The 20,300-nt window shown below is 37.2% G+C and overlaps 1 protein-coding gene across 1 annotated transcript in view; it reads left to right on the top strand.

Annotated features, from left to right (window-relative positions):
* Positions 1 to 20,062, top strand: part of BFSP1 (beaded filament structural protein 1) — a 53,650-nt gene extending 33,588 nt beyond the window's left edge. The window contains exons 2-5 of the mRNA XM_044659496.1: positions 229 to 343; positions 10,746 to 10,966; positions 17,698 to 17,783; positions 19,134 to 20,062. Of these exons, the coding sequence (XP_044515431.1) occupies positions 229 to 343; positions 10,746 to 10,966; positions 17,698 to 17,783; positions 19,134 to 20,062 (1,351 nt within the window). The remainder of the gene's footprint in view (positions 1 to 228; positions 344 to 10,745; positions 10,967 to 17,697; positions 17,784 to 19,133) is intronic.
* The last annotated feature ends 238 nt before the right edge of the window (positions 20,063 to 20,300 follow it).

Here is a 20,300-nt window from a genome sequence, read left to right as displayed (position 1 = left end):
GGGGGGGGGTCTTTAAAAAATTCCTAGCATTTAGCAAAGTGCCAGGCTTTTAGGGGGTATATAATGCATGCTTATTGACTTGACTAGATTTGACTGAACCTCTCTTCCTCCAACGTTCTTCCACCTAACCCTAGTCCCAGGATCTTTGCCGGTGGCTTTTGGGATTTAGAAGCGCTAATCTTCAAATTCTGGGAGTCTGTTTTAAACAGCAAACATTTTTTAAATTTTGTTTCAGGAGAAGCTCATAGCTGAAAGGAGAGTTCCCATTCTGCAGAGCCAGCTGGAAGAATATAAAGGTATCCTGGCCCAGTTACAGATGCAGAAATCCAAGCTACAGGCTGAGGTACCTTTCCTTACAATCTCCAGAGACATTAGGGTCCCCTTTTACTATTTAGACACTTCTAAGAGCATTAATTTGCAATGTAATGCCCCAGTGCTCCCCATGTTTCTTTAGATTGTCAAGATTAGGAGGAAGTGTATAAAAGTTTTGATTTTTTATCAAGACTATTTTTTTTTACTTTGCCCCAGTCTCTCCTTGTGGTGATACCAAGCTTAGAAAACATAATTATGTGTATCTTCTCTTCAAGTTCGAAGTTTGGTTAAAATAAATGGTGTGTGCACTTCATTGTGAATCAAATTTGCCTGGAAAAACAAGAAACCAAAGAGATGTTAAACTTTAGTTCATATAATTTTTTCTTCCTTGCCAGCATGCTTTCTTCTCCAGTTTCTCCCTCTGCTTTTCTTCATCCTGTTTTCATACACAATTCGAAGACTTCAAACTTTAAGCTAAAACAACACTGAGAATGCTACCATCTCCAAAAAGGAAGGGAAGAGAATACAGATTTAGACAGTGCCTTATACTATATGCAGGACACTGCACTAAGTCCTTTATATAAATGTTGTCTTATTTGACCATCCCCCAAACCCTGAGAGATAGGTGCTATTATTGTCCCCATTTTACAGTTGAAGAAACTGCGATAAACAGAAGTTAAGTGACTTGTCTAGGATCACACACAGCTATTAAATGTGAGACTGGATTTGAACTCAGCTCATTCTCACTCCAGGTCCAGCACTCTATTCCTTATGCCACCAACTGCCTCAAAATGAAAGTCAATAGAAATAAAGAAGTCAAATCAGAAAATTTTGTTCCAATTCTAGGTCCCTTTAAGACTATGGTTAAATCATGAATAGGGAGCAATCGTATTGTTCAACACAAAGTCAAAATCATTCTCTAGAGGGATTAGAAAGAATGGGGGAAAAAGGGGAAAGCTTCACTTGTATCATTGTGTGAATGGGCCTGCTGTGCCCATTGACTGGACATCACAGAGAATGAATCAGAGGATCTCAGGGTGGGAAGGGAGCTCAGAAGTTACAAAATCCAACCCAAACAGGGATTCCCTTTAATCATATAGAGTAATATTGCTGCTTATACAGCCAGATCACCACTCTAGAAGTTCAAGGAAAAAAAAAGTTATATTGCTGGTATTAAGAAGATGCAAGTATAACATAGTGTTTCTTTAGAGAGATGGTATAGTATAATTCTCATCATAATGCTATATATATAGGAAATACTGGGTCTCTATGGGATTTATGAAACTATAGGCACTATTTATCCTATATATAGGAAGTATAGATATTTATGTGTATATAAACACACATATATTTATTTACATATGTGTATATAGACATATACAATATAATCTATGTATCTATATATCATATAATCTATAAATACAATCTATTTATAGATATAAATACAATATATAATCTATAAAATACACATAGATTGTATTTATAGATTATATAATATATAGATCATTATATACATCTATAATCTATATGATCTAAGTATATATTATAGATTATATAATCTATTAATACACAAGATATGTTATGTTATATAGTGTTATATAGAATACAATCTTTATATATGTAATATATAATATAAATCTTTATATTTTATACCTAATCTAATCTATCTCTCCATCTCTCTATCTTTCTGTCTGTCTCTTTTTTCCTCTGTCCCTCTCTGTCTCTATCTTTCTATATCAATCTATCTATCTATCTATCTATCTATCTGTCTGTCTGTCTGTCTGTCCGTCCGTCCGTCCGTCCGTCCGTCCGTCCGTCCATCCATCCATCCATCTATCTATCTACCTATCTAATCGTTATGAGATTTAACAAAAGGCAGAGGAACTAGTAAGGAAAGAGGCCTGACTACTCCCAGAAATAAAGAGAACTGAGAAAAGATACAAAACTAAGAAGGGTAATGTTATTATTACTACTACTATTTACTATTTTTTTTTACTATTTATTATTTAATTAAATAGTAATTTGCTGTTATTGTCAAAAGAGCACCATCTGACAGATTCAGTGCCAGAGAAGTTGTACTTAGGAGGAAAAAGCATAGTTGAGGCAATTATTACTGTAGCCAAGTCATTAGTNACAATCTTTATATATGTAATATATAATATAAATCTTTATATTTTATACCTAATCTAATCTATCTCTCCATCTCTCTATCTTTCTGTCTGTCTCTTTTTTCCTCTGTCCCTCTCTGTCTCTATCTTTCTATATCAATCTATCTATCTATCTATCTATCTATCTGTCTGTCTGTCTGTCTGTCCGTCCGTCCGTCCGTCCGTCCGTCCGTCCGTCCATCCATCCATCCATCTATCTATCTACCTATCTAATCGTTATGAGATTTAACAAAAGGCAGAGGAACTAGTAAGGAAAGAGGCCTGACTACTCCCAGAAATAAAGAGAACTGAGAAAAGATACAAAACTAAGAAGGGTAATGTTATTATTACTACTACTATTTACTATTTTTTTTTACTATTTATTATTTAATTAAATAGTAATTTGCTGTTATTGTCAAAAGAGCACCATCTGACAGATTCAGTGCCAGAGAAGTTGTACTTAGGAGGAAAAAGCATAGTTGAGGCAATTATTACTGTAGCCAAGTCATTAGTCTGGATTGAAACGCTGTAGCCAATCTCAAGTAAATACATTTTTAGTAAATGATTTGGCGCCACCTTGTGGTGGATTTTGGCAAAGCTCTATATAAACAAAGCAGTTCATAGATTTAGAAGAAGCAGAGAAGAGGTCATTTAGTGCTCAGTCTCATTTTGAACAACATTGTTAAAAATGGACAGCACTGAAAGATCTGAGCGCTCCAATCAATGCAATGATCAATCATGATTCGAGATCACCAGAGACAAAGAAGGCTTCTCACCTTCCCTAGAAGAGCTGATTGATTAAATGTGCAGACTGTGACATGGTTTTTTAGGTCATGGCCAATGTGGGAATTTGCTTTGCTTGACTATATACATTTGTTAACAAGGCTTTGATCTTCTTTTTTATCAGCAGTGGGGGGAAAGTGAGTGGGAGGTTTAAAAATCCTTGTTAGTAGAAAAAAATTGTTAAAATAAAAAAGAAAGGGTCCAGAGATGTTAAATGATTTTCTCCCAAGGTCACATTGGAGGTCAATGAGTCAAGAAACATTAAGCACCTAATATGTGTCAGGCACTATGTTAAGTGTTGGTGTTGCAAGTGCAAAAGAAGAAAGTTCTTGCCCACAAGGAACAATCTAGAAAAGACAACAAATAAAAAGAAGCTGAAAAGGAGGGAAGAAGTACCTCATATGATGGCAAAAGCCAAAGGAGGACAGCCAGGAGGAAAATGAAGAGATGCCTGGCCTGGGTATTATTCTGAAATAGAGTATTGGGAGAAGCTCTTCACTCACTCTTCAATCAGAGGGGCAGAGGATACTGCAGAAATATGAATACCATGGCTAAAGCTTTCTTTGATGATAATAGGTTCCTGATGGTGAGGTTTCTGGGGGGCAGGATGGAAAAGTCCAAAAAAGAGCAGTTGGATTTGTACCTATGTTCTCTAACTCTTGAATCTAGCACTTAATTAATATTTTTATTGTTGCCTTTTGTTTTTTTTATACTGAAGTCAGTATCTCAATATCCCCTCTTGCTTGCCATGGAAACTTTCCTAGTAACAATGAAAAACAGTTCACTGAAACTGACTGGAAAATAACTGTATATATCATATGCATCATGGAAGTCTGACATTCTGCTTCTAGAATCTCCTACTTTCTCTAGAAAGAAAGTCTATTTCATTATCTATTTTCAGGGACCAAGGTTGATCACTGCTTTATCTCAGCACGTGTTTTAAAAAATGTAACTTTAATTTTCTTTTTCTTTTTTGTCAATTATCTAGCATTTTCTTCCTTCAACTCCTACTTCCTCCAAAAAAAAAAAAGATAAGAAAAGAAAAACAAATGTTCAACAACTGATTAAAAAAAAAAAGTATATATGGGGCAGTGAAGTGGTTCAGTGGATTGAGAGCCAGGCCCAGAGATGGGAGGTCCTGTATTTAAATCTGACCTCAGATACTTCCTAGCTGTGTAACCTGGGGCAAGTCACTTAACCCTCATTGCCTAGCCCTTACCACTCTTCTGTCTTAGAACTATTACACAGTATTGATTCTAAGACAGAAAGTAAGGGTTTAAAAAAAAAAGTACATATGACACACTTTAAAGCTTAATCTGCATTGTTAACATTGTCTCCATCACTTTGTTAAAAACAGACAGTTTACAAAATGATAAATCAAGTCCTAAATTGGAGTACTTACTGATTTTTGAAATGTAAGTGGTTGTGCTGAAAATTTAATAATTAGAGTGGATTTCAGTATGCCCCTACATTTAACTCATCTGCATAGTCAAGCAAAACAAATTCTCTATTAACCACAACCAAAACATGTCTTTCATTCTATACTCTGAGTCTATAACTTCCCTCTCAGGAGATGAGGCGTCATTGTTGATCCTCTGGAAACACGACTGATTATTGAACTGATCAGAGTTCTGACATCTTTACTTCATATAAAGCATACTAGATTTTTCTCCAGACCTTTAATTTAAATCTATGTGAATCTTTATATTTCAAGTGTGTCTTGTAAACATATTGCATTCTCCTTTCTAAACCATTTTACTGTTTTTTTTCCAATTATAGGTGAGTTTATCCCATTCACATTTATGATTTTTCCCTTCCCTTTATTTTTCAATGATCTCTAGCATATTCTTCTTTTCCAAACAGTCTTTACCTTATAATGTATTGGTTCCAAGGCAGAAGAGGGTTAAGAGCTAGGCAATGGGGTGTTAAGTGACTTGCCCAGGGTCACACAGTTAAGATGTGTCTAGGCCAGTTTTGAACACTAGGCCTGGCTCTCAATCCACTGAACCACCTACCTGCCCTCTCCACCATATACTTCTTTTTTTTTTTTTTAAACCCTTGTACTTTGGTGTATTGTCTCATAGGTGGAAGATTGGTAAGGGTGGGCAATGGGGCACCATATACTTCTAAAGTCCTTTAAGTTACCTAGTTTCTCACCAAAATACTTGGAAAGAATAGTATTCTTTATTTTTAAATAAATAATTTAGATAATTTCTTTTAAAGATTAGACAAAATTAGAGCAAAAAAAATCAGCATAGCTATCTCTTGGTACATAAAGTATGAAAATATGCACACTGTACAGAGCTTGTGGGCCTCCCAGCTCTGCAAAGGGAAGGAGGATAAGTATTATAGATTGTAACCTTCAGGATTCTTTTATATTTTTTGCATACTATACTCAAGTTTTTATGGCCATTTGAGGTTTAGTTAAAATCAGGAAGAACTTCAAGTCTCTTTAAGCTGCCATCACTGTCAGCATCGTTGACAGGTCTAGTTTCTCAGAGCTCTAAAGAGAGATCATAGGATTGTAGATTGAAAGCTGGAAGAGACCTTAGAGATCATCTGTCTAACCCCCTTAATTTAGAGGCAAGATGAAAAGCTTGACTTCATGTTTCTGTTTCTCTTTTGCTAAGAAATAATTCTTACCTTTTGAGCCTTAAATTCCTTGCACAATTCTCCATGCTGTCCTTCAAATTCTTCTGTTCTTTAGAAGTTTTTGCTTTGCAGCAGGTACAGTGTTGTCAGGATATTGTACTAGGCAGCATGGCTTAGTGGACAGAGCAGCAGTCTTGATGGCTGAATGATCTGCATTCAAATCCTGGCTCTGACACATACTGGCAGAATTTCCTCTCATGGCCCAAACAATTCTGTGACTATGAATTGCAGGACAATTGAAGACTTATATGCTACTTTTCTACCATGAAGAAATCAGAGGTCTAGATCCTTTCTCTTTGCATTCCACTCTCCACCTCTCCAACTCACACAAAAGCATAGTAAGTCCTACATACACTCTCACTCAAAAAGTTAGCTTGTTGTCTGAGTTTTGAGAAGTGGTCTATTCATTTTACGTCATAGCTGAGTGCCTGAGTCGTTTCAGGCATGTCTGACTTTTTTGTGACTCCATTTGGTATTTTCTTGGCAAAGATACTAGAGTGGTTTGTCATTTTCTTTTCTGGCTCATTTTAAAGATGAGAAATCTAAGGCAAACAGGGTTAGGTGACTTGCCCAGGGACATACAACTAGTGTCTGAGATTAGATTTGAATTTGGGATTTCCTGATTCTATGCCCCAAACTCTACCTACTTTCCTCTAAAAAAATGGCGTATAATCCACTTTTTGTAAATCTATTTAAAGAAATTATGCTGAATACATTAAAAAATGCAGTGAAGCAATTTGCATGTACAGATCCAGCTTGGATAATGCACTCACTTCAAATTGAAATTCTGAATTTTTCTTTATTAGATTCTTTTCTCCCAGGGTATATCTGAACTTATATGCATCTTTTGTAGACAGGGGCAGTGCTATGAATATTGACCAGAATAATATCTCATGGAAGCTATCAGAGTTCTAGCTGTCTGCCAGATGAAGAAATGAGACAGAGAGGAAGGGCTGAGATATTAAAATATGAGTCTTGCAGATGTAAATGTCAAAAATTTGCCAGTAGTAAATATGGCAGTAGTAAAGTTAATCAAGCAGAACACTCCCCCCCCCCCCTTTTCCCCGGCATTCTTTTGTCTGTAATTGTTATTTGGTCTTGGTGATTGTGTGAGTGGAAATTTTTATTAATAGTTCGCTTTTCTATAGCGTTTTAAGGTTTGGAAAGTGCTTTTCTCATAGTAATTTTGTGAAGTAGTCAATGCAAGTATCATTTCCTCCCTGCTTGTGCCCTCTTCCCCATTTTACAGTGAATTGGAATTTAGAGAAATAAAGTGATTTGCTAACAGTCAGAACTGGGATGAGAGCAGTAACTAGGGTGGGGTGACTGGAGCTTTTTTCTTCCCACCAGGGCACAATATTTAAAGGGCTCTGACACAACATACTCTAGCAGAGTTAAAAAAAAAAAGCCAATCAATGAATGTTTGTTACTCAAGCTACTCAATCACTAATTTGATACTTAATAAAAAAACATTTGTTGCTCAGTGCCAGACAGTGTGATAAGCAGTTAGGATTGCAAAAAAAAGACATAAATAGTGAAGGCCTTCAAGAAGCTTATATTCTAATGGGGGAAGATAGTACATGCCTATACACAGGCATTTTTACATAGGTGCATTTATATATGCCCCCAGATATATGTATACACATATATATAGTTATATGTATATGCCCATATATTGTTGTTGTTGTCTAATCACTCAGTTATGACTGACTCTTTGTGACTCCAGGGACCATACCACAATAATAATGTCCATGGAGTTTTCTTTTGCTATTTTCTTTTCCAGTGGATTTTGGCAAACAGAGATTAAGTGACTTGCCCAGAGTATGGATTTGAATGCAGGTTTTCTTGACTCCAGGCTCACCTCTCTATCTATTGAGCTACCTAGCCGCTTGTATATTCATATATATGTATATAAAAGATATGTACAAAATAGATACAAATTTACTTTCCAGAGGAAGATGCTGGTAGTTGGAGGAGATTGAAAAAGAGCTCTTGAAGAAGATGGTTCTTCTTGAAGGAAAACAGGGATTCTAAGAAGTTAAGATGAAGAAAGAAAGAATTCTAGGCACAGGGAGAACTAATATGATGTCACAGAGATGGAATTATTATGTATGAGGACCAACAAGAAGGATAGTAGAGTATATGGAAGGAAATAATGTGTAAGAAGTATGGAACAATAGAAAAGGTAGAGTTTGTGAAGAGGAGATTATATTTATATTTAATCCCAGAAAAAACAGAAAGATAACAGGAGTGACACAGTTCGTTCCACTCTTTAGTAAAATCACATCGGCAGTCAAGTGGAGGACAAATCAAAGTTTGGCACCTAATTATCAGGAATAGTTAAGTAAAATGGGAATTTGCCAGATGGTACAATGAGGTGAATTTCTCCCCTGCCCAGCTCTGCTCCCTTTCCTTGTGTAAGAGTCTTGCACCAGTGCCTTGAGGTTTTGGTCCTCTCATCAAAGTGTGCTTTCCAACTCTCTCAAACCCCTCCCTTATGAGTATTTTCTTTACGTTGCTTAATCTAGGTGTAGTTTGTAACACTTGCCCCAGGCACAAAAATTCCTAGTTCTGGCTCTGTCTGGCATTCAAACTATGTCTTCTGATTGTGAGACAAGTGTTTCATGCTAGTATTCTCTTCCCAGGTACACCTGTGCATTTCTAACTGACCTAAACACACATGCAACTCTACTTAGCAAAAGTCAAGAGAAACTGGAAAATTCCCAACATTACTATAAGGATAAAGACAAAATAAAAATAAGAAGATAATTTTCCCTTCATTATTACAATGCAATAAACATAGTATATATTGGGTATGTGCTATTACTTCTTCTGATTTTCTTTAGTAATTAGACCCATATTGGATCCATCTGGTTCTGAAAAATGTTTTAATTCCCAATAAATAGGCATTTTAAGGAGTGTTTTTAAAAAATCTGATTTATCAAGGCATAACTTATTAGATCATTTATATGTATATATACACTTTAAACAACATATTCAGGTGTATTTTAATATTTTTCTTATCTATGAGATCCAAAATGGTACCAATGTTGTCAACTACCATTTTTGTATGTATATATACTCACATATATTTGATTAGATATGTGTATATATATACACACATATTTATATAGGTCTATAAACATACATACATATATGTGTACATATATACACATAGATGTATCAAGCAAAAAGCCAAAACTGAGCCTATATTTGACTTTTTTCATGGTTTAGAGCAGTGGTTCCCAAACTTTTTTGGCCTACTGCCCCCTTTTCCAGAAAAAATATTACTTAGCTCCCCCTGGAAATTATGAAACTATTTATTGAACTCAGAATAGAATGTAATACAAAAAAAGTGTGGCCATCACCACTCCCCTGGATCGCTGCAGCACCCACCAGGGGGCAGTGGCGCCCACTTTGGGAATCACTGGTTTAGTGGAACCTTCTATATATAATATATAGAATTTAAACTCTTACTTTCTGTATTACTAACAACTCTAACTAGGCAAATGGGGTCACAGAGCTAAGAAGTGTCTGAGACTAGATTGGAACCCAGGTTCTCTTGACTCCAGGCTTGGTTCTTTATCCACTGAACAACCTACATTCCCATACACACATACACACTAACACATAATTATAACACACAACATAAATAACATATAATATAATTACAGATTATGTATCATATAATATACATGTGCACATACGAAGAGCTCTTGGGACCTAGAATTCTCAAATACTATGCCAGCAGAGACTAAGACCTGGAAGGTTCTGTTAAATTAGACAGAAGTCAAATATTGACCTGTTTATGCATTTTCATTTGTTTGCCATCTAAAGTCTAGTCTAGCTGATTTTGAAGAGCCTTGTCACCAAGTTGGTCCACTATGAAGCTGCAGAAGGGTTGTGATCTCCATCACAACAGGGATTACCCATACTGACTTTTATGGATTAAGTACTTATTATGTACCAAATACTGTGTTGAACCCTGGGGATATACATTCAAAAGTGAGCAGTTCTTTGAGTTTCTTTTCTAATATGGGGAGATGACACATATTGGGGAGTATTAGAGGCATTTTGGTCTAATAAGTCACAAGGAGGGTGAGTCGAACCAAAGAGAAGATGAGTCATTAGATAATAGTAATATTGATTTCATTAGGATTCCTAGAACAAAAGGCAGAACATGGCATGTGTTGTGGAGGGAAGTAGGGCAGGGGATGGAAGGTATAGGGCAGCACAGGTGAACCTTTTCCAAGTTTGGGTGCCCAGGGGGCAAATTCAAGCTGTCTGTGAGTCCAGCATTACTGGAGAGAACTAAGGGAGAAAGTCCTTGCTTTGGGCACCAGGACAGAGAGTTGGGGCATGTAAAAATGTCCAGATACTGGGAAAAGGGGGAACAGAACAGCTCCCCAAGAGCCAGCCCTGCACATGTGCCATGTCTTCGCCAGTGCAGGTATAAGGCATCAGGGCAAGATGGTAAGAAGATGAGTGGGCTATGGGAGTTTGGGCTCAAGTGCTCCCCCATTAGGATAGTATCAGTCCCAGGGCAAGTATTCAGGGCTAAGTATATTAAATTATCAAGGGCATAGTCCCAGGAGAGCAGTCTTAGAGGCATGAATCAACAGAGTGGGTATCAAGAAGAAGGTTGGAGTGGATGCTTTGAATTATATTCACACACACGGATATCCACACAGAAGCACACTTAAATATATACATACGTGTGTGTATACATGTATACATCATTAAAAAAAATCTAAGTCTGTACTTGCTCATGGAAAAAATGTGTCGGTGAACTTGGTAAACCTTTTTCTTTTCTTTTTTTTTTTTTTAAATGTTTGTGCCTTTGCTCAACAGACTGTGACACTGGAACAAACTATTAAACATACCCAAGAGAGTTACGATGATGAGATTCAACTTTACAATGAGCAGATTGAAACTCTGAGGAAAGAGATTGAAGATGCAGAAAGAATGCTGGAAAAATACACTAATGACTGCCGCCAGCTGGCAATATACCAGCAATCGCTGGAAAATGAATTGGAGCGATACAAGCGCATCATTGAGAACGAAGATAACAGGTACTGCCACGGAAAGGGAACGTTTCACTTCTGTGATGCGGGAAGCTTATTGTTTTGGGAGAAATGTGACTCTTACAAGGGGAGCTGGGCAGTCAGATCCGAAGAGAGAACAGGAGATTACGCTTTTAACTTTATGCTTTGATATATTTGTTTTTGATTCTGGCTCTGAGGATGGTCTGACTGGAGGGCTCTTTTTATCAGGAGTCTTTCTGTAGGTTCAGAGTACTTTGTTCTATTTGGGGTACATTTTTTTTGTTCTTGTTCTTTTTTAAATAACACTTAAAATAGATTCATTTATTGAACTAGTTTCTGTCATTATTTTTATTTTTAAACTTTTACCTCAGTACTAAGTATCTATCAGTTCCAAGGCAGAAGGGCAGTAAGTGCTAGGCAGTTGGGGTTCAGTGACTTGCTTAGGGTCACATAGCTAGCAAGTGTCTGAGATCAGGACCTCCTGTCTCCAGCCCTGGCAGTCTATCCATTGAGCCCTCTACCTGCCTCTTAGAATTCGTTCTAAGACAAGACCAGCAAGGGTTTGGCAATTGGGATTAAGTGACTTGCCCAGAGTCACACAGCTAGGAAATACTGGATGCCAGATTTGAATCCAGGCCTGGTGGTTGATCCAATTTGCTACCTATTTGCCCATTTCATTTTACCTTTTTATGTCATTAAAATTTCCCCCAGTTTCCCTTTTCTACCCTCTCTTAGAGAGAGCCTTCCTTTATAAGAAATAATATTTCTAAATAAGAGAGAGAGAAAAGAAATCATTAAATTTCTGATCAATAAATTCTGATCCATAAATAGAAATAGAAATGACCAATAAATAGAAAAAGTTTCAAAACATGTGCTTTGTACCACACCCATAGATAACCCTTCTCTACAAAAGGCATCTTTGGGATGTTCTTTCTTGTCTTTTCTTTGGAGTCGTGCTTGTTTCTTCTAATTCGAAACATTCTCTTTTGATCATTTTGTGGTGGTTCTTTCCATTGACATTATTGGAGTCATTGTTTATATTGTTTTCTTAGATATGCTAACTTCATTCTGCATTAGTTCATATAAATCTTTCCAAGTTTTGGTCTTCATCATGTCATTTCTTCTAGCACAGTAATATTCTATTACATGAATTTGCCACAATTTGTTTAGACACCCCCTTCCTGTAGCTGATGTACATCTACTTAATTTCCAATTCTTTGCTATCTCAAAAAAAATATTACTACCAATATTTTGATGTATATATGTACTTTCTTCTTATCAATGGCCTCCTTGGGGTATACGTCTAGTAGTGAAATCTCTGGGTTGAAACTCTAGACATTTTAGAAATTTTATTTTCATAACTTCAAATTGCTTTCCAAAATGATTGCATTGATTTGGAGTACTTCTCAATGTACTTCCCTTTTATCATGTTCTTGTCCAAATATGAATGTTCTTTTATCACTAAACATAATCTGAATTTAAATAGTCTGTCAGTATTGATTATTGAAAAGTATTTGTGATTCCAAATCCTTCATTCAATGTCCTACTCATTGTGTTGGAGGTTTTTGGGGGCTACGTCCGTTGACTAAAAGCCCTCTTAGGACCTGCCAAGCTGTCAAGGTTTGGAGTAGGAACCCAGTGATCAGCTGTTGCACAAGGACCCTCCTAATTAAGTTTGGAGAGGCTCATCACTAGAAAACTATCATGCCATGAATTTTAAAAATCATAGCAGTTCATAAAATTGTCCTCTATAGTTTGAAGGGGTTGTGAACTGTGTTAGTGGGGGAATATCTTGACTAAAGGAATCACAGCTCTTTTGAATTAAAGAATAATTCCAGATGTGTTATTTTTGATGGGAGAAATGACTTCTACAAATGGATATTGTTAGATAAGAATATATCATTACACATTAAGGTTTTTTTTTTTAAACCCTTACCTTCCGTCTTGGAGTCAATACTGTGTATTGGCTCCAAAGCACAAGAGTGGTAAGGGCTAGGCAATGGGGGTTAAGTGACTTGTCCAGGGTCACGCAGCTGGGAAGTGTCTGAGGCCAGATTTGAACCTAGGACCTCCAGTCTCTAGGTCTGGTTCTCAATCCACTGAGCTACCCAGCTGCCCCCCACATTAAGTTTTTAAACATTTTATTTTTAAACCCTTATGGTCTGTCTTAGAATTAATACTGTGTATTGGTTCTAAGGTAGAAGAATAGTAAGGGCCAGGCCAATAGTTCCCAAACTTTTTTGACCTATCACCCCCTTTTCAGAAAAAATATTACTTAGCCCCCTGGAAATTAATTTAAAAAAATTTTTAATAGCAATTAATAGGAAGGATAAATGCACCTGTGGCCATCGCCGTACCCCCTGGATTGCTGCAGCACCCACCAGGGGGTGGTGGCGCCCACTTTGGGAATCACTGGGCTAGGCAATAGAGGTTAAGTGACTTGCCCAGGGTCACACATTAGGAGCTGTCCAGGTCAAATTTGAATCCCAGACCTACTGTCTTCAGGGCTGGATCTCAATTCACTAAGTCACCTAACTGTCCCTCCCATAATAAGTTTAAAGGGACATTCACGTAACCTTTCCTAGATGGATTTACTGTAGATAAGAAGTAATCAGCACCTCTCTTGGAGTGTTCTTTTGCTAATTTGTAATCAGGTTATATTTGTGTGTATGAGACAGGAAGAGAAAGAAATACTAAGGGATACAAAGACTGTATTTGTGTATATTGTGGCTAGATTATTGCTCTGCCTACCAGAGATGAAGCTTCTCACCTGGTCCCAAGAAAATAAAGCAGGAAATCTCATAAATATTTTTCCTGTACCATTCCTACTACTGCTGATCTAGTTGGGCAATATTTTATCACCTACTTTGTTGTAATATCTATTCCCTGATCCTCATTTATCTTTGAAAGTTGGAGGCAAATTGCTTGTTTGCATTCCAAACAATTTGAGGGGATTGGGGTGAGAGAGTGCCTATTACTTATATTTATTTTCAATCCATACCTTCTGTCTTAAATTGCTGCTAAGTATTGGTTCCAAGGCAGAAAAGCATTGTAAGGGATAAGCAATTGAGACTAAGTGACTTGCCCAGGAGAGCTGGAAAGTGTCTGAAATCATATTAGAACCCAGGACCTCTGGTCTCCAGGCCTGGTTCTCTATCTACTAAGTCACCTAGTTGCCTCATGGGAAGCTATTACTTTTAAAGGGAGATGCCAGCTTTGAATAAAGGAAGTTCAATCCTATTAACAAAAGTCAATCATCTCCTCTGCCTAGTAACATAGCTTTCAGCTGAACCTTTGTTCCAAACTATTGCTCTGATTGGATCTAGGTCCATTATTAAATTCCCTAACAGATCCAAATGTCTAGGAGGACACAAGTTTTCATTCAATAATTATATTAGGAGCCTCAAATCAGGGACATTTTTATGGCTCATTAGGTACAGTTGATCATTAATTTATATATATGTCAAAGCCTTAAGGTTTATATAGAGAGAAATTTAGTTCTATCTGGATTCTGAATTGATTTACATTATTTTTTTTAACCCTTACGTTCTAGCTTAGAATCGCTACCTAGTTGCCCAAGATTAGGGATCTCTGTGTGACACAGTTTATGTCTGTACTTCAAAAGAAGTACAATTTCACCGGCGCGGTTACTTTCATTGCTGACACAGATTATTTAACCCCTCCATACCTTAGCAGAACATCTCCTTAATTCGCTATACTCTTTCTCCAAAAATCATTAGCTGGTGGACACCTTTCTGATGGTAGGTTTCTACAAATGCAGCTATCCCAGTCCTCAGTGGATAGAGAGATGGTTCATGGCTGAGCCTCGGCATAAAACCTTCCCCCTCCCCCCCAAAAAAAACAAAAAACAACCTGCACAAAATCTTTGCTTTTGATTCCTGGGCAAAGCTTTTGAGAATCCTGAGTCCTCCACATGACACAGTGAAGTATAGGTGTGGGATTTTAGCTGTGAAATGTTCTTTATTAAGGCATTATTCTTGGCTTCGAGATGGATAATTTTTTTTGTGTTGTTGTGAAGCAAGAAGGAAGTAAAAAAAAATTACTTACTACCAGAAAAACCAATAAGAAGCAGTTTGTTTGTTTGTTTTTCATCTTGACAGCCATGCCTGTGGCACTAAGTTACTGAATATTTAAGAGCCAAAAGCACACTTACATTTTCTTGACCTTTGGTTAGTGTAACATCTTTTTGGAAATTGTGACTAGTGGGCTTTTATTTATATTATGGAGGAAGCTATATATTTAATGTTGTAGACGGTAGGACTTTAAAGAATGTTAAGATGTCACCAAAGCCTCAGGAAAATACTATAAAGAGAGATAATTGGTTCCCCTTGGCTTTCAAAAAGATGCTTATTTTATAATTTCTTAATATTCAGAAAGTATAATACATAGTGAAAAGATCCAAACAGTGGCTATTTCATATAATATAATGTGTATAGCAAATAAGAAGTTGGTCAAGATTGCTCCTTTTTTTTTGGACCTTTTCTGGAGTGACTGGAATTACCTTTTGATGATGGGTGACTGAGAGTAGTACCTTTTCTGGAGCCAACTGGAAGTCAACTTTTCTAAATCCAGTTCCTGGGTTTTGCCTAAATCTAGTCCTAACCCTGTCCTGTTCTAGTGATTTCCTATCTAGAGTGGGGCATACCCCTTCCCCATAGCCCATAAAAATTTGCCTTTATTCTTTGGGAACGCTTTTAGTGCCTTTTTTTCCCTTGGATTCCCAACACTGGGAGAAGAGATTTGTATTCATGGCAGGTATTATTTATAGAAGAAGCACATGGCAGTGGAGGAGTATGTGCTTGCTTAGGCAATTTCTAGACCTTGACTCCATGGTTGCCTTTTACTGCCTTTTGGTTAACTGTTTTCAAGGATTTCCTCAACTCTTCTTTCTTACTCATTATACTCAGTCAATTTCCAAAGTCTACCTTCATAACATGTTTCCTATGTGTTCTATTTTCTTCCTCTGACCCTGGAACCATCCTGGTCTAGCCCCTCATCTCCTTATGTCTGCTGCTGTAGCCTGCTATTTGTCCTCCCTGCTTCAAGTTTCTCCTCAATTCAGTCCATCCTCTATTCAGCTGTAAAATTGCAGCTAGGTGGTTCAGTGGATAGAAAGTCAGATGGATCTTGGTTCAAATCTGGCTTTGGATACTTCCTAGCTGTGTGACCCAGGGAAAGTCACTTAACCCCAGCTGCCTAGCCTTTACTACTCTTCTGCCTCACAACCAATACTTGCATCAATTCTAAGAAAGAAAGTAAAGGGTTTTTTTTTTTTTAAATGATATTCCTAGAAAGCTGGTTGCACAAGTCTATGTCACCCCTATACTCAATCAATTCCAGTGGTTCCATATTACTTCCCAGATCAAATAGAAAACTCTCTGTTTGGCTTTTAAAAGTCCTTTATAATCTGGCTACTTCCTACTTTTTCAGTCTTCTTACATCTTATTCTCCTCCACATACCGTACAATTCAATGATATAGTTCTCTGGAATGAGACACTCCATCTCCTGACTGTTCATTTTCATTGGCTGTCCGTACTCTCTGAAACTCTCTCTTTCCTCATCTTCACTGTTTCCCTGGTTTCCCTCAAGTTTCAACAAAAATTCCACCTTTTGTAAGAAGCCTTTCCCAGGCTTTCTTAATCTTATTGTTTTTAACCCGAGACGACCTCCAATTTTTTGTACATAATTATTTTCCTGCAGTCTCCTTCATTAGACTGTAAGACCCTTGAAATCAGGGACTAGGTTGTTCTCCACCCCTCCTTATATTATATTCCCAGTGCTTAACTCATAATAAATGCTGGTAGAGAGACGGCTTCGTGTCCCAGTGGATAGAGAACCAGGACTGGAGAGGGGATGGTCCTAGGTTCAAATTTCACCTCACACACTTCCTACCTGAGTGACCCCAAGGCAAGTCACTTAACCCCCATTGCCTGTCCCTTACCATCCTTCTGCCTTGGTACTAATATTTAGTATTGATTCCAAGACAGAAAGTAAAGGTTACAATAAATAAAAACAAACAAATAAATGCTAGTACAGTGACGGACTCTCTTGAGCACAGGTCAGGAACTAGTGATACTGAGAAATGAAAATTTTCAGTCTTGGTTATTACCCTTTAAGTGGAGTTTACCATGTCCTCCCAAAAAGGTGGAAATCATCTAGCAAGAGGGTCATGGCACCTATCCAACACTCTAGGAGGCATCCTTTTCTGCTCTGGACTCTAGGGGGTCAGAGGCAGGACTCGGGCAGATCAGAGGTTCTTCTATAGAAATCCATTTTCCCTATATTATGAGAAACAGACTTGAGTGGCAGAGAGGTAATTTTAAAATCAGGAAGGTCTACGCTTAAGTGTAACTTTTCACACTGAGATTCTAGGCAAGTCCCTCAATCTCAATGAATTTTAAGTAACTTCCTAAATGTTATCTACTCCTGGACTGCAATCTTGGTACCTTATTATGACATCATATTATATATACTTATATATTATAACTTAATTTCAAGACATCACCCTGTGCCATTGATCCTCTTCAAGACAAAGGATGAATAGCTAACATATGACATTATTATTATTAAATCAAATATCTATTCGAAATGACCAGCGACATAATCAATTTGATATATAGACCATACCTTGTTTTGCTTAAAGAGCCAATCTTGTTCCCTGAGTTAAAAAAAAAGTATTACGATTGCTTGAAGAAATAGGCATGGAAATATAATTCTTTCTGGTTGTCTTTGTCAGGCTGAATTCTGCCATAGTGGGAACACCGATCACACTCTTTACCCAGAGCTACCAAGCTTCTTACAATCTGCCTTCCAGCAGAAAAGGTAACACTCCTCCACCTTTCTCTCCATTAAAAACAAAACCTTTCATCTTTAGGGAAGAGAAGAGAAGAGAAGAGAAGAGAAGAGAAAGCTTATTTCAGCCTCTTCTCTGCATGTTCTTTCGCTACTTCTGAAAAGTGTTCTCATGGAGAGAGCATGGCAGATAAGAATGTTGCTTTCTTCCCTCATACCTAGTATGCAGTGGGTGCTAAATAAATGATTAAAAAAAATAATCTATGCTGAGAGGGGCCCAGATGTCATTCTGAACGAGAGGCAGATTATACCAAAAACCATTTAGTTCAAGTTCCTGAAGGAAAGATGTGGTTGCAGAATATTACCTTATTTCAAAATGAAGTGGAAATAGGTTTTGTTCACAAACCTGGACTATCTCACAAAAGACAATTTTGTTTTATTGATATGATTTAATGGAGCTTACCATCAGAGTGAAATTACATTATTTTGCTCCTTGGTGATGCTTCTCAATGATGAATCTGCTTAGAATGGCAGTAATGAAGATGTCTGTAACACTAAATAACTGAACATTTTATCTAAAACACTACAGATGTAAACCAAAACAGTTTTGTGCAGAGTAGGGATTGCAATCAGAAATCAAACCACCTAGGATTTGAATGAATAGAGCATTTTAGAAGGAAAGAGAAAATGGTAATGTTGATAATATCTACTGTAGGGCTTTTCTTTCAGTGTTTTTCAAATGAAGGCTATGGTAAATTCTCAAGGGTTTGAGGACGACTGTTTGAATCTTTGTGTGTCCGCCCTTCCCCCTTTTAAGGCAGCCTATTATCCTCTCGCTATCCCTTTCAACATTATAATTTCATGGCATTGTGGTCCTGTGGAAAGAATATAGGATAGAAAGTCAGAGGACCTGGGTTCATGCTGTAATTCTGTTACTACTTACTAGTAGTGTGACTTGGGACAAATTATTTCATTTCCCTGGATCTTAGTTTGGTGATCTGTAAAATGAAAGGTTTGGACTAGATTAGGGGTTCTGAATCTTTTTTGCACCATGGACTCCAATAATAGTCTGTGGACCCCTTCTGAGAATGTTTTTAAGTGCATAAAATAAAATATAAGATTACACAGGAAACCAATTATACTAAAATGTAGTTCAAAATATTTGAAAAAGTTAATGGACCTCAGATGAAGAACTCCTTGACTAGATGATTTCTAAGATGCCTCTTAACATGAGAGCCTTAATATGAATCCTAGTCAGCTATTTACTTCCATAGTTTTTGTCCCAAAGACATTTGTTTAATATGATTTTAGATGCAAAAAGAAATATTTATATTTCGTTTTGCATAATGACATTCAATCTAGTGACATTTTTTTTTAAAGATATCACCCGAGCTATGCAGGATATAACAACAGTAAAACCAAGACAAAAAGGTCTCCCAAAGAAAGCTTCAAGGAAGAAGGAGATTACAGCCAAGGACAAAGCAGATGAAACTTTAGAGAATCAACCAGCCAAAAAATCTATAGAAGGCAAAGACCAAGGGCAACTTCAAGATGAGCAGCAATCAAAGCTGGAAGTGAGACCTGGAGAAGCAGGGACCCTAAAACAAGAATTAGCTCCAGAAGATGTGCCGGATGGTGCACGGTTAAGCAAAGCCTTTGGTAAAATGTGCAACATTATTAAAGAGAGAGTAAGAAGTGACAAAGTACCTGAGCCTCATTCTGATCTCTACACCAAAGGGCGTTATGTACTTGTCACAGGAGATGCCAGCTATGTAGACCCTGACTTTTGCTCCTCATCCATCCCAGCAAAAGGTGGGATTGTTGTTTCTATTGACCAGATGTCTGAAGAAGATGATGTAGAGCCAGTACCTGGGCTGCCGGAACCCCCATGCCCAAATGGAGAAGATGACCCTCAGGAGTATGATGGAGAATACAAAAATCAAGAACATGCTGGAGATGTGAAGGATGAAAGCAAAAACAGAGATCAGAGGAAAGTGGGAGAAAAAACCGATGACATTTCAAAAGAAAAGGAGGCTGTGAAGCCCTGTCCAGTAGTCATACCTGGTCCAAATGACCATTCTGTAGTCCCTTCTCAGAAGAACAAGAAAGATAAAGCTACTGAGGCAGCAGATAAAGGGCTACCAGAGAAGGGTCCTCATGGATCTATGACCTATGAGAAGGTAGAGGTGGTAGAATCTATTGAGAAGTTTTCAACTGACCGAATTCAGACTTATGAAGAAACAGCAGTGATTGTAGAAACAATGATAGAAAAGACAAACAGGAAGAAACTGGGAGACAAAAGCTCATAAATGGCCCAGACTTAAAAGAGAAAAAATGTTCAATAAATCTTTGAGTGGGATATTTTATTTAGAGTGAATGATGAAATAATGAGCTTTGTTGTTTGTGCAAGATTACAATTGATATATCTGGAGTTTCTAAAGAAGCTTTAATCCTAAAATTAAAAGTTCGGTTTCTTTGAGTAATCACTTTAGCAATTTATAGGAGTCTGGGTGAATATACATTTTCATTATTTACAAGAAATGAAAT

Source organism: Gracilinanus agilis, chromosome 2 (assembly GCF_016433145.1).
Source record: "Gracilinanus agilis isolate LMUSP501 chromosome 2, AgileGrace, whole genome shotgun sequence".
Lineage (NCBI taxonomy): Eukaryota > Metazoa > Chordata > Mammalia > Didelphimorphia > Didelphidae > Gracilinanus > Gracilinanus agilis.
This window is presented reverse-complemented; position numbering and strand designations above follow the sequence as displayed.